The sequence below is a fragment of the Gouania willdenowi genome, chromosome 7 (genome assembly GCF_900634775.1).
Source record: "Gouania willdenowi chromosome 7, fGouWil2.1, whole genome shotgun sequence".
Classification (NCBI taxonomy): domain Eukaryota; kingdom Metazoa; phylum Chordata; class Actinopteri; order Blenniiformes; family Gobiesocidae; genus Gouania; species Gouania willdenowi.
In genome coordinates, this window is record NC_041050.1 from 21107383 (window position 1) to 21123285 (window position 15903).

General features: G+C 36.9%; 1 protein-coding gene across 3 annotated transcripts in view; it reads left to right on the plus strand.

Moving 5' to 3' along the window:
- Window positions 1-4337, plus strand: part of LOC114467101 (ERBB receptor feedback inhibitor 1-like) — a 37476-nt gene extending 33139 nt beyond the window's left edge. For all 3 annotated transcript variants that reach the window (XM_028453149.1, XM_028453147.1, XM_028453148.1), the window contains one exon: window positions 2373-4337. In XM_028453149.1, the coding sequence (XP_028308950.1) occupies window positions 2373-3304 (932 nt within the window). In that variant the 3' untranslated portion in view covers window positions 3305-4337. The remainder of the gene's footprint in view (window positions 1-2372) is intronic.
- Window positions 4338-15903: the final 11566 nt, after the last annotated feature.

Genomic DNA, 15903 nt, shown 5'->3' on the forward strand with positions numbered 1-15903 from the left:
GCATACTGGTAGTATCTGCTCCCTTTGATGAAATATCAACTTTGTCAGGGTTGCTTTCTAGTGAAATGGAACCAAACTTTTGAGTGTTTGTGCCGCTTGGTCACCATGCTTCCTGATGGCTGCAATTAATTAATTATCTTCATGTAATTTTATTTAGAAATGGGTCGTCTAAACCTCAATTCTGGAAAAGAAACTTCATTCTGGTGTGTTGAATGTAAGTCATATAAAATATCCCAGAGAATGTGTGTGTGGAAATATATGTGCCTTGAATACTTTAACTGTGTTAATATTGATTAATTTTCTTGATATAGGTCAAAGTTTGTGTCAAACATTTGAAACCAGCACATTGTTGAGGTAATAAGCTTTTATTTGATATCTTGGTTTGCATATTTTCTGGTTGCAGAAATAGCTTCAAGAAAAATCTGTTTTGTCTGTAGAGATCACAATATCAAAGAATGGCATTTTTAGGGTCATATTAGAAACATCTTAAAAAATACAAATGGGAATGAGTTCTTTTTCTGTTTCTACTCAATAATGTGATCAATAATGAAAATCAAGTGGCGAATTGTTGTGGGTGGGTGGTGGTTCATGGTAGGTTTTCTGGGCTGCCGGCCTATGAGGGGCTCACTTGTATCGATACAGCCCCGCGGTGAGTCTGCTGGGACGAGTGACAAATAATAATTTGCATCTTTCTTTGCACAAGCAGTTGTGAAAGACCTAATTTGTAGTAGTATATTTCTGGCAGACAGGAATATGGACATTGTACTATTGAATGTGTCACTTTAAGTCCCCCATTGAGAGTGATGTCTTACTGTTAACTGATTACGTTGTGACAGTGTGATAAACAGGTTCCAAATGTGAGGGAACCCATTCCTGTTCCTTAATGATGAATCTGGTTCCAAATCCCAGCGCTACTTGAGAAAAGGCCTGTTTTTTTGGTGGTGCTTTTTGAGAGGCCAAAACAAAGTTGCATAAAGTGATGCATAGTTCTAGTAGAGATTATAAGCAAAATGTGCACTTTTTTCTTAAATTTGCTGCTTATAAGGAATACAATAAATCCTATGCCTCTAGTACCATACTGAATTACAGCTTCTTATTTTCTATTAAAATCCTTGGTATAATTTATTTGGATTGCATCGTATCGCATTGTGGAGAATTGAATCGCCATCAAATCGCATTGAATTGGGAAAGGGGGTGAATCTTATTGCATCGCCAGGGGATTCAATGTATCGCTAATGTGTCGTCCCACTGGTAGTGTATCGAGGTGCGTATCAAATCGTTGTCAGTGATGGAGATTCACATGTATAATCCACACCCTATATAATTACTCAACTTGGCCTCTATGTGCTATGGACAACGTCTGAGTGAGCAACGAAGGGGAAGGGGCAATCTATTGACTCACCCAACAAACAGGAGGAGTTTCAAACTAATGGTCTTTCCACTTTAAAATGCTTAGCAGAAACCTCAATGGAAAATTTTACAAACAAAGAAGCTCATATATACTAATAAACCAAACGCAGGACCTTATATTAAAAAAAAAACTACTTCAAATGAACCTCACAAGCCTTAAGGTTCTGACACAAGAAACACCAACTAATAATTCTAACCCTTTACAACAAGGGCAGGGTATGCAATGCACTTGCTACCAATCGACAGCTTTACCTGCTGTCTTTTTTGGCAAAAAGATTCTCAAGTTAGCAAAGCATTTTTAAAAGAACATAACCACAAACTGAGTTACACTACAGAAGAAAGCTGTTGTTTTACTGCTTCCTCTTCATCACACAGGATGTTGTGCCCATAATCACATTTACAGTAGTGCTTCCAGAACCAAAGTGGATAATGAACTTCTATTCATGTTTAGGTCGAGCAATAACCTCAGTTTGTCCAATCCCCCAGGGTGTGGGAGTGTTTTCCATAAAAAGACAGAGCTGTGTGTCTGAGGAAAGAGGATGTGGGTGAAGAAGGATGTAAAGCTATCGCTCTCTGGTTAACACCTGTTGTTCTAGTGTTTGACATGTTTCCACAGAGAACGTTATGGGAAGCCAAGTTAAGATTAAGCCCTGCAGATATTGACAATTCCTCTGTTAATCAGGGTGTTGTGTCTGATGTTTGACAAACAAGGTGATAGGTTAAGCGGTTGTTTTTAACATGTTTCTGTTGGCGCTTCCGTCATAATTTCTGTAAGCAGTTTGGTCTGCCTACCCGTCAGATTTTGAGGATCTTCTCTTCACATAATGTTTTCATAATAGGTTTTCCATGTTTCCCTCATAAATGTCTCAGCAGTAAAGGACATGAGCGATCACAAAGTCTTTTTTTAAAGATAAAAGTAGGATGTCACTGATTTATGTATTTATGTTGGTCTCTCTCCCCAGCTAACATCTCTCTCGCACATCCATCTTTCAACACTGATACCTACCATCTATTATCTGATAACACAGCGACCAGCGAAGGAGACCAGGTGGTTCCTTCTTCCCACAAATGCAAATTTTTTGGGAGTCATCAGAAACTGCTCCGACAACTGCAGCCGCTGCCTCTGTCTGACTTCAAGGACCTTTTGTCAGATGAAGCAGCTGATTGTGAGGTGGAGTTTTTCACCAGTGACCGACAGCATCTGTTGCCCAAAAACTGCCCCAAAGCTATATGTATGAGCAGCAAACAAGAAAACGGCCAGGTCAATTATGCATTTCAGGAAAGGTCCATGAAAACTAGGATGGGATTAATTGCTTCTTCTTGGCCGTCTACAGATGACAAAATTGTGGGAAGAGAAAGCCATTTTGGAGCCAATATATGGACACTTTCTTATCATAGCAAAAGTTGTCCAAGCCCAGCCTCTCCACCCCACAGCAGGGGCTTGGACTGCAACACAGACAAACCACAAGTGCCCCCCCGTATTCCCATCTCACCTAAACCCTCTTCACTACTAAATACTTCAAGCACCAGCATCGAGAACAGGCCTCCCAAAATCCCCCCCAGGGTGCCTTTAGTGCCACCTTGCCCCTCGCGCACACCGAGCCCCAAAAGTCTTCCCATTTATATCAATGGGGTGATGCCTGCCACACAGAGTTTTGCTGCTAATCCAAAATATGTGAGCAAAGCTTTACAGAGACAACAAAATGAAAGATTAGTGCTTCAAACTCAGCCAACTCCCTGCATCCTTCCCATTTTAAAGGATGGTAGACAGGCCAGTGCCACCCACTACATCCTCTTACCACCAGAAAGAACGCAGCACTCAGACAGGAAGGAGAAACTCCTGAGTGACCCGATCATAAACGAAAACATCAGCACCGAGCAGAGAAGATTATAACCTCGGCTGTGTTTAAATTCTGCAGTGTATCGTGGCTGATAATTACTTATTACATTATTTTATGTCTGATAATATACAGTAGGGGAGCTCTGCTTTAGAGAAATAAACGTAAACTATTGAATTGTGATTTATTTACATTTGTAGACATATATATATAACAAAAACATTATCAGCCTAAAACTTACGAATGAGGTGGAAAACTGTTACATCAGCTAGCTAGCTGAACCGACAGCTGACCCAAGGCTAATATTGTAAGATAGCAGCTACTAATGCTGCCAAGTGGTAATAAATAAATAAATAAATAAATAAAGTGGTAAATATAGATTGGGAGACTTGTATTCTTCGGGAAGATGTCAACTGAAATATTGACATTAATAATTAGTTTGTGACACACAATGGTTTTACTTTTGCTAATTTTAAGCCAACTGTAGCTCAGTTCACAGCACGGTGTGATATATAAGGTTAATGGAAAAATAATATATACAGAGATCATGAAGTTTTCTGAAAACTAATGCAAGGGGGAAAAAAGCAAAAAACTTGTTACTGGACAATCTGGGCTTGGGCAGTCTCAACATTCCTTTTGTTTATAACTTTATACTTGCTTTACAGGCGATTGTGGGTCAGTGGTAGAGCGGCTCCTCCAATAACCGAAGGGTTGGAGGTTCAAATCCCACTCTATCCAAGTCATTGTCATGTCCTTGGGCAAGGCACTTTATCCACATTGCCTAGTATGAATGTGGTATTTCCATTTCTGATCCCAAGTAAGCAGACTTCCTTAATATTTTTGAACATGTTAGTATTGCAACAGACTGGTACTCTAAAGTAGCACTGCTTTTTTCCAGTATTGAGTCTCATTTCTTGATCCTGCCCTAAGCTCCCTGAAGTACTGCTGAGTACTGAAAACAAACAGAAGCTTAACCCGATGCCACACTTTAACAAAACATTTTTTCATTTTTACAACGGGTTGTTTAATATATTTGATAAAGCCTGTGTTTTAATCAGTTAAGACTTTATTATATCTTATCTCTCACTCTTATGCCATTTGTTAAGATTCTGCATCTGTTGGATAAATGGCTGCATTGTATGTGGTGTCAGAAGAAACATCTTTGTAATGTTGTTGATAATCTATTTATAGAAATAAATAACATTTATCCTATACAAAGTGCATTCCCCTCTTTCCTTTTTAATAGAAACATTCCTGACCAGTAAACAATGCTCACTGATAAAAATCAACTGATGTTGAAAGTGGACTGTGAAGCTGTTATTTTAGAAAAAAACTGATGTTGTGCTGAGGCAAAACAAAACATTCTGTTACTGCCCAATTGTCCATTTTAAATTTGAACAAAAACAAAATGTTTAAATAGTAGCTGAAGTTGTTTTTTTTAATTATTTTTGCATTTTTACAGTGGGCAGATAGATATGGAATCACAGGAGTGCCAAAATTAAAAGGAAATGCATGTGGAAATATAAAGCAAATCAATAATACAAATTTGTAAATAAACAGAGAATCAATAATAAAAATGTGGAAACATAAAGAGAATCAATAATGAAAAAAATATACAAATGTAGTATTGTTTTTTTTTCCTTTTGCTTTTTCTGTTTTGTCTTTGTGTTTTCCATTTGTGTTTTAACAATGCTTTTACTTCATGGCTCAAGCAGCAAGGGCTGTGGGCGGGTCTTTCTGCCCAGGCTGACTAGTCGATACCTGATCACACAATTCCTCTTCTTTAGGAGGAAAAGTTAAAAATGGGAGACGAATTGAGAAGAGGCGTTCAACAACAATTATTTGCAATTGCTCGGTATGTGAAGGAAAATTTTCCAACGGACTGTATTTTAAGGTTGGTGGAAGATTAGGCATTAGGCATTCACCCCTAATTAGCAGCCACGGCCGAAGTTTTCCCCGCTATGGGAAAACCTGTGTTCAGCTCACACAAACGGACAGATTAGAGCAGAGTCACAGTGTGCTGAGGTGTGCATTCAGTAAATTAATATAACGGCAAGTGTGTGTGTGCACTTCATCTGTCTCTGGTCTGTACTCTTGCCGTGGTAATAATCATACATGATGAAACTTTCCAGCAGTAGCCTGGATCAGACATTCAATGGTTGATTCAGAAAATATATCGTGGTTACACGTAAATCTTTTACGGATGTCATGTTTGTGGTGTCCTACTAGGTACGCATGCAAACACGTGTTGAAGCTAGGCAGTCAGGACCTGGACACCCTCGACTAGAGATACCGGTGGACATTATGGAGTCGTACGTTCTTCTGTAGTTACCTGCTGCCAAAATAGGTGAACTGTTTGGAGTGTCAACTAGAACCATCAGAAGGAGAATGGCATCCCATGGATTGAAGTGAGAATTTTATAGATCTTATTTCTAATTGTCATTATTGTTTACACAATAAGAAATTAATTCACTAGTAACGTAGTCATTTAACATGAATGAATAAATCATACTAAGTCAATAGATGTTCAGTTTTTTCATTTTGCTGTTGTATAATCTTTTGGATGGTTGTCAGATTTGTACACTCCACTGACTGATGATGAACTTGATGGCCAAATGATGCGTTCCAGAAGTAGCTGTACAATTACAGATAAAATCTCATTGTTATGCAATATAGCATATGTATGGACAAATGTTAGCTTTTATGTTTTAATTCACATGCACATTACAATTTCTATGTTGAATATTTTATTTATTATCTATTTGTTATTAATTTTGGGGGGAATTTATTTGACAATTGTTTTCACGATATATCGCGATATTTTGGGTGCCGATTTTAAAAAGTCAATCGACTAAAAAAATTTTTTTTTTCCTCCTCGATATTTTTCTCATTGTATTTTTCACATTTTCATGGACGTGTGTTTTTCTACTGCTAGAAACATTGTCACTTCTCAGCGGAGCAGCCTAACTACTGAGCAGCTCCTGTTCCTACATAAAAACCTTGACACTCCCAAGCACTAGCTTGATGAACATTAACATTATCAGTTGACCAACTTCAAAAAGCTCCGTACAAATTTGTTGTTTTGAACATAGTTTAGTTTACCTCCTTCCTAATGGAGGTTTAAGTTTGTTTTTTTGTTTCAGTTGAAATAATAAATTAGTGAATGTGATGTGCATTATTTTTTGGAACTGTGACATATTTCTAGGAGTGTAGGATTCAACTATTGTTTGGATAAGGACAAAAAAAATTCAACATCACGGCTGAAAGGCAATGTCGTTTAACACCATCTCCTATAGCTGCATCACCTGTTTTTGGAACACAACAAAATGTAGAGTATTAAATGATTATAGCTATTAAATCAATGAAGGCCTTATTATATTACTTCGCTACCTTCAAGAGTACAGATAAGGGGAGCCGTCCAGTCTTTTGTAGAAGCTGATAATGGTCTGTTACCTGGCCTCATTAGAATCCCTGAGATCCATTCTGAAGTGAAGCTCCACCAGAATTCTTCATGACACTTTGTCTGAAGAGATTTACGGCCTCAAGTGGATCATTAACCGTCCTCCAATCTGAAATAAATAAACCCATTTAGTGCTACTGCAACATTATTCATTATAGATCACACATTTATCAATTATTAAAACATGGACACAAACCGTTGCCTGACTCTGCGTATGAAAAGTTTTATTAACATACAGTCACATGCAAAAGTTTCTGCATGTGAACAATTAAACTTGTAGAAGATCAAATGATTTCCAAAAGGCGTGAAGTTACAAGATAAAATGTTCTCTAAAACATGAAACACGCTTTCAATACCCGTCTGTAACTTCATGCCGTTTGGAAATAACTTTATCTTTTACTTTGACTGAGGGTGCCCAAACTTTTGCACGGCACTATTTATTTAAGCTTGGCCTTTATTTAATGTCATCACTTCCATAATTTCCTTAAGAATAAATTCAGTATTTCAAAACTTGATCCTCAATTTGAATAACGTCAACACTGTAAACAACTAAAGGAAAAACTTCTTTACTGAGCTAATTTTACTATGAAACAGAAAAAGCACTGTAAGCTACACAACAATTAATTCATACTATAACATTTTGAAATAAATAAAATGCCATTTAATGCAAGAAGCCATGCATCTGCCAATATAAACACTACATAAAATAAATAATGTAAAATATTATGCATAAAGTACAGAAGCTGTGAAAACTGTAAATAAAATGATGTATCTAGTAATATGTATCTAGTGAAATATTTAAATAAATTTTTTTTGATGGCCAATTAAAGGCGTAGGATGATTTAGAGGCTTCTTAAAAACCACCTACCTATTACACGTTTCACTGTGTGCCTTAATTGCATCAAACTGGAATTCTACCCCACAAAACCGACATGCAATCAGAGGTGCAGTTGTGTTTGAGGACTCACTATCTTCCTGTGGTTAAAAAAAACTGAAAATAAAGGCAATCATAGATATTTACAAAATATTAAAAATACCCAAAAATAAACATTTGTGTAAACATGTTGTAATGTGTACTAGTAGTATTGGGTCTTAATCTGCCTTTCTACTCACTTTATCCATGTTCGGGCTTCTCTAAAGTGGCCGAATGTAAATTGCATGCCCCGTTATTGCCTGTTGTGATTTCAAATATTTCACGCTGTACCCTGTATTAGGGCAATAAATTAAAGACAACTCCCGGCTTCGTGTTCAGGCTCAAATCCTATGAAGCTCAAATCCCCTCACTCAGCTTCTGGAATACATCAAACAGACATTGCTTAAAATATTGGGGGCAGGACTCTTTACCTACAAAAAAAGATACATTCAAAATAACAGTAAATACGGTTTGTGAATAAAATTGGCACATTATACATTTCAGATAAACCATATCAAAAACATGAATAAGATTGTTAATTGTTAATCCCTATTTCCTTGAACCAGAGCCATGTTAGCTCTCAAAGAGTTCTTCAAAAGAAATCCTGATATGAAGTCTTTTGGTATATGATATGATATATCAGATATGTGAAAAATCTAAGTTAAATTCAGTATAGTCCAAAACAGTTAATTATATTTTTGATCATAAGACTATGAGACGTCTTGAGGCAGAGCAGAGAAACTGTTTTTATGATTTTGTGCAATTCTTCAATCGTCCTTAAACAGTTATGTTCTCAGCACGTACTCAGTCAACACAACAACACTTGTGAACAATGCAATTTTCCACTTTGCAAATTTCCCTGAAATTTGAAATGATGGCTCATTTCACTCTATTCCACATTTCAATTATGTAAATATGTACATTAACAGTACGTAAGCAGTGGCTATCCATACATAGCCGTATTGTACGTAGCACCCCGCATTGGCTAGTTTAGGTGTTGTGATTTTGCTATTATTACGTAGATTCCTAAACAACGTTACGGACTAACCCAAACCTTCTGAAGTGGATTTGAATTTCTTGGCACCGTGAATGCAGGCATAGTCGAGATCGTAGCTCTGGATATTTATTTTTTTAATTTTTTTTTTTTGCAGGGGCTATCCGTACGTAGCCGTGTCAATATACTGTACTACATACGGATAGCCACTTTGTAGTGCATTATTCTAGGCTGTCGCTCCAACAATGTTTACCACAAAAAAAAAACTGTCTGCACTTGGGCGTATCTCGTAGATTACGCCACACAAGCAAGGATGTATATCAAAAAGTAACTTAAAACTACTTACTATCAACGGGATCTCTTGGAGACGCAGCTGGTGCAGCCGACTGTCTTGGCGATGATGTGTCCAGTTCATCCAGCTTGTTAGCCCCTTCTCTCAGCAGCTTCAGTATAGACTTCATTGTGCAATTTCAGATGTTCGCGCGAAGTACGTGCATGTTGGCCTGTACATGGGCCTGATAGCATAGCAAGGGCGTTCCAAGATGGCCGAGTGAGTAGACACTTACTGCCGAGCTCTGCAGTTATAAAGTTGTAACGCGACGGAAAATAATTTCAGACCATCTTTGAAACGTTTAATGACTTACATAGAACAGCAAGAGCTTGCAGTGTGAAGGAATAGCGCCAGAATGAACCCAACTTACGAGAAGAAACGGCCGGTGGGAAGCGCTAAAGGAAAGCTAATGCTATCTGAGAGGAACGCTCAGGAAGAGTGACCAAGCTGGAAGCTAGAGTCACTAAAGAAGAAGGCCGTGGTGAAGTGTGTCAACAGAGAGTCACTGAGGTGGAGAGATATTTACGGAGATGGAATATCAGAATTTTTGGAGTGAAAGAGATGGAGAGAGAAGACCGGAGGAAGGCAGTTATTGAGATCTGTAAATCAGTGTTGCCTGAGTCCAAAGACTACCACCCTTACACTGTGGATACTGTGCACCTTATTGGCCCCAAGCACCAAAACAACAACAGACCAAGAGCAATCATCATCCAGTTCACCTCACAGTTCTTTAGAGATTCCATTTGGAGAGCAGCAAAATCTTCAACATTCGTCAAGGAGAAACACCTGAAATTCACTGAGGACCTTTCGTCGAAGGAAGATCGAGAACGTCGTAGTAAGCTGTGGCCCACCATTGAAGCTCGTAAGGAGGGCAAGAAGGCGTACTTCGTGGGTTCGTGTGGATTCGAAATCAGAGATTTCCCTGATGTCAACATAAAGAGGGTACCTTCAATATCTCTTAGACCAGGGGTCTGCAACCTGCGGCTCTGGAGCCACATGTGGCTCTTTGACTCTTTTGCAATGGCTCCTTGTAGCGTTTAAAAAAATATGGTATTGATGATTAATGACAATAACTTAAAATAAAATTATGATAAAAGAATTGGTTACCCTAAAAATGAATCACATTGTGCAATAACTTTGCCACCATCCTACTTCACCTCCTGCAACATCTACAGATCATCAACTTTCCTGCACCTGTGGCTAACCTTAAGTTTTAAATCCCTGGTAAGAAACTAAACCAACAAAAACACTATTTTGGAAGAAAATAGAGATTTTAATTGTGTGGGAAAAGATTTATTTAATTGCCAACATGTCAGCTTAATATGCATAATGCATGCTTGATTTGTTGCAAGAAATTATCTATTAGCATGTGTTGACCGACATGATCTCTCACGTCATCAAATTCAAGTTATTTTTTTGTAGCCCTTCAAATCCATTAACTCATACAAGTATTTGATATTATTTTGACTGTATAGAATAATAACACTGTATTGTCTTTATTGAGAATGTTTTTTTTTTGGCTCCAGGAAGACTTTAATCCAGGCGAGATTAGGCAAAATGGCTCTTTTGAGAGTAAAGGTTGCAGACCCCTGTCTTAGACGGTTCTGTTCATTATTATGAAGAAGTTAAAACCAAGTCTTTACTCAGGTTAATACTTGTGGTGTTCTGTTTTATGCTAATAATATTTTTACTTTTATTATTATTCAGTTTCAATCATATATTTTAGTTCCTAACTATTAATGGTCAATTGCAGCTTGTTTTTCAAATTCTTGCCATATTTATGTGTGAATGTTGCAGTGCTCGGTCCCTTACTGATCTAACTGCTTGATTCTATTTATGTTCTTTGTGTTCTAAATTGTGTTGTTTTTTATTTTATTTGTTTGAATTTCACTGTCACTAGTTTCCCTAAATGCCAGGGGGTTAAGACAACTTTGTAAACGTAAAGCCTTGTTTTTATTTGCCAAAAAATGTAAAGCTGATTTCTGTTTTTTTTTTTTCAAGAGAGTCACTCTACAGTTGTTGATGTAAACTTCTGGAAATCCCAATGGGGCAATGATGGCTGGTTTACTCATGGCTCACAGACGTCAGCAGGGGTCACTACACTGAAAGGTACTTTTGGTGGAAACATTTTACATTCAGAATGTGACTCTCTTGGTCACTATATTTGCCTAATAATTGAGTGTGTACATTTAACCTTTATCATTGTCAATCTATATGGTTATAACACTATATTTGAGAATGATAATTTAATTGACTTGTTGGAGACTAAATTAACATTGTGGCTTTCTAAATATCCAAACTCTTTTTCAATTGTAGGAGGAGATTTTAATGTCACTCCTAACAATACACTGGACAGATGGCCTTCTAAACAAAATTCATCACCAAATTAAAAATGAAACATTTTATGAATAAATTTAATCTTATTGATATTTGGAGGGAAAAGTTTGCTTCTGTTAGTCAATTTACATGGAGTAACTGATCAGGTTCTCAACGGTCACGTATTGATTTTTGGTTGATTTCCAATAATGTGTTGGAGGATAGGGTCACTGTCGATGTCCGTACAACACCTCTTACTGACCACAGAGCAATTTATATTAAGTTGCAGCGTTTTACTTCTGAATATAACCCACACAGGCTCTCATACTGGAAACTAAATAGCTCTCTTTTAGAGCACTCTCCAGTAAAATTTGAGATTTCAAATTTGATTAGTCATTTTTACGCTAAGGCTAAGAATGAGATTTGTTTTGGTTCAAATTGGGAGCTTTTTAAATTTGAAGCAAGTACATTTCTAAGACAATATGGTGCTAAACTGCCTAAATCTAGATCTGCAGAGGAGGGAGAGTTAATAATTAAAATCACCACATACTATCAAAAACCACCAGAGTCAGTCACAGAAGATGACAAATTAATGCTAAGACAACTTCAACAGAAACTCGATGAACTCTATCGCCTTAAAGCTGAAGGGGCCTTTGTTAGGTCCAGAAAAAGATGGCAGGAGGAGGGGGAACAGAATTCTGTCTACTTTTTTTGCTTAGAAAAACATCTCTCTAAAACTAATACCATTCATCAGCTAAATATTAATGGAACAATCACAGATGTCAAATTAATTTCCAAATTCTGCTGTGAATTCTATACAAACTTATATACTGTACCTCTAACTATAATGCAGAGACTACTTTACATTTTATTGATTCAGTGACCAATATAAAATCAATAGACACATCAGAGAGACATTTCTCTGATTGTCTGCTTACTATTGAGGAAGTGATCCAAGTCATTGATCTTCTTAAAAACAACAACACTGATGGTTTGACGGCTGAGTTTTATAAAGCTTTTTCAGTTCAACTCGCTCCATTTCTTTTCTGGAAAGTATTGAAAAGGGTTCCCTTCCTGCCAGCCTCACTCAAGGTCTTATACTTTAATCCCAAAAGCCCCCAAAAATTTGCTGGTTATTGATAATTGGATATCAATAAGTTTATTGATAAATGATTACAAAATTATAGCATTGTTACTTTCAAGGAGACTTAAAGATGTATTAGACTTAATTATAGATGAGACACAGTCTGGCTTCATGAATAATAGACATATTTCTAATAATATCCGATTGGTCCTTGATATTCTTGACTACTCTGATCTGGTGTGTGATGATTCATTTATTCTTTTTATAGATTTTTACAAAGCCTTTGACTCAATTGAGCATGATTTCATATTCTTATCTCTTAAAAAATGTGGGTTTGGAAATTTCTTCTGTGACATATTAAAGCTCTATACAGTAATGCAAATAGCTCAATCAAAATGAAAAATGGAACCACCTCTAGATTTAATCTCAATCGTGGCAATACGATAAGGCTGTCCAATCTCACCATACATTTTTATTTTATGTACCCAATTTCTGGCCTTACATATCCAACAATGTGCTCTTCAAGGTATAACCATCGCTGGTAGAGATGTTGTCATTATCCAACTTGCCGATGATACTACTTTATTCTTAAAAAATGCTAGTCAGGTGTCCGTTACTCTTCAGGCAATAAATGTATTTTCTAAAGCTTCTGGCTCGTCACTAAATGTGAACAAATGCCAACTGTTGCCTCTTAAAGAATGCACTGAACCCAGTATATGTAACATCAAGGTTCAAAAGGAAGTCACTTATTTGGGTCTTATTTGTAAGGATGAAACCTCTAGGATGCTTTCAAATTTCCTACCAGTCATTAAAAAACACAAACCAAGTTAAACCAGTGGCTGCAAAGGGATCTAACACTTAAAGGGAGAGTTTTACTTTCTAAAGCTGAAGGTTTATCTCACTTGACCTATGCTGCTCTCTCTCTTCATGTTGATGGGAAAACCTGTAAGGATATCGACTGTATGCTTTTTAACTTCCTCTGGAAAAACCGCACACACTATATCAGGAAGAGTGTTGTAATGAATAATTATGAATCTGGTGGTCTTAATGTGTGAGATTTTACAACTCTAAATTATACGTTTAAAATTAATTGGGCTAAACACTTTCTTAAAAACCCAGTGTCCATTTGGAACTTTATTCCTCGATATACATTATCAAAATTTGGTGGTTTGGAATTTATTTTGGGTTGCAATTACAATGATGACAAGATTCCTGTTAAATTATCTGAATTCCATAGGCAAGTTCTCTTATCATGGTCTCTTATCTATAAACACATTTTTTCACCTCATAGATATATTATATGGAACAATAGGGATATTCTATACAAGAACAAATCACTTTATTTCTCTGATTGGGTAGAGAAACAGGTTATATTAGTTGGACAGTTATTTAACAGCAATGGGCAACTTATGTCTTATTCAGAAACTTTACATACCTTCAATTTTCCGATCTCTATGAAACAATATGCCATTCTATTTGATGCCATATCCATAAGTATTCAAATGCTCTTCAGAAAGAACTTTTTGCCCCACCCTCTTTCTCTCCCTAGTCCTTTAGAGACAGAAATTGGTATAATCTGCTTTACTCAATCCAAAAACAGTAACAAGAAGATTCGGAGTTTATTTCAGAAGGATGTAATTTCTATCTCGTACATTAAATCAAACTGGAACCGTTTTGTAGCTGATGTAAACTGGAAAAAAGTTTGGTCAATCCCCAATAAGTATCTGATCACCAATCAGGTAAAAGAAGTGTCTTAAAATATTACATAAGTACTACCCAGCCAAACATTTCATGATCAAGTTTAAAAGAGACATGTGAGTTGTTGTTGTGGAACCGACCCGGAAATAGTGCAACATCTCTTCTGGTCCTGCTCACACTCAAGGACTTTCTGGAAAGACTTCAGTCAATTTATCATTAACCATCTTTACAAAGATTTGCACTGAAATGGGATGATATTATCTTGTGTATGTGGGTTTTTTTTTTTTTTTTGCTTTTTAAAAAAATAAATCTCTTGATTATTTTTGGCGAAATATTATATCCACAAGTGTAAGTACAGCAATCAAAACCCAACCTTCATTCACTTTCATTTTGATATAAATCACAAAAATCTCATTAAAAAATCTGAAAATAAAAAGGCTCATAAAATCAATCAATCAATCAATCAATCTTTATTTGTATAGCGCCAAATCATAACCAATGGTATCTCAAGGCACTTTACAGTAGAGCAGTCTTAAGGACGGACTCTTCATTTTATGGATACACACATATGCATATATACGTATATACACATACATATGTATCCCACACCCAACATGAATTCATCATGGCGGCAAGGAAAACCTTCTGTTAAGCAGCAGGAACCTTGTGTGGATCCTATTCCTATGATGAACAGCCATCCACGTTATGCTGTGTTGGGTGTGTGCAGAGGAAAGGGTGGAGACAGAGCCGCTGAGTCTCTGTAACTCCACACTGAGGATCCCACGGACCTGCAAGACAAAAGCCAGAAGGAGTACAGGAGCAAACACACAAGGGAGTAAGCAGACATAGAGGGAGTGTTTGAAAGAGGAATGGGACCCTCTCCGGTCCCTCTCTAACCTAAATGACCTCTCTCTTAACGCCCTCTCCAACCTCTCTCCAACCGAAATGTAAAACCATTTACATCTGTAGTTTTTAAAATGTTTGAATGTATGTGAACACCCTGGCACTCTTTTCTTGTATTTGTATGTCCTTATATACTGTTTGTTGGCAAATTAAAAAAAAATAAACATGGGCCTGATAGTGACGCTACTTCCGGTCACCCGCGCTAAGAGCTAACATAAGCTAATACATACCCACTGCATGCAATAATCGTGTAATCACTTATCGACGAGTCAGCCTGGGCAGAAAGACCCGCCCACAGCCCTTGACCTTTGATTTGACATTGCTTTTACCGACAGCTTGAGTCATGAAGTAAAAGCAATGTCAAACCGCAAATGAAAAAAACAAAGACAAAATTGAAAAAGCAAACGTAAAATGGAAAAAGAATGACATTTGTATATTTTTTCATTATTGAATGTCTTTGTTTCCACATTTTTGTTATTGATTTTCTTTTTATTTACAAATTTGTAATTTTGATTCACTTTATATTTCCTCATGCATTTCCTTTTAATTTTGGCACTCCTGTGATTCCATAATATGGAATCACTCCTGTGATTCCATAGATATATTGACAATAGGTGCTGCAGATTCACATTTTTAAACCAGTTTATGGGGAGGGTTTCCTCATAGATAAACTACTCCGAAAGACATGGAAGAACATTTTTCTTGGACAGGTGAGTGAAAGTAAAAGTGTAGAAATACCACTGAGGCAAGCCTTCAAAAGGTTTGAATGTCCTTTTCACTCTGCAGCATCACTATACTTACTTATACTTACTCAAAGTAAATGGACCTGAAGCCTCACTGTGTTCCAGAGCACTGCCATCATTAATAATTCAACTATGATACAGTACCAAATCATGCATGTGCTTCAATGTAATCCATTATCTGGCCTTTACCAATAAAGCAGTCCGACAACGAAA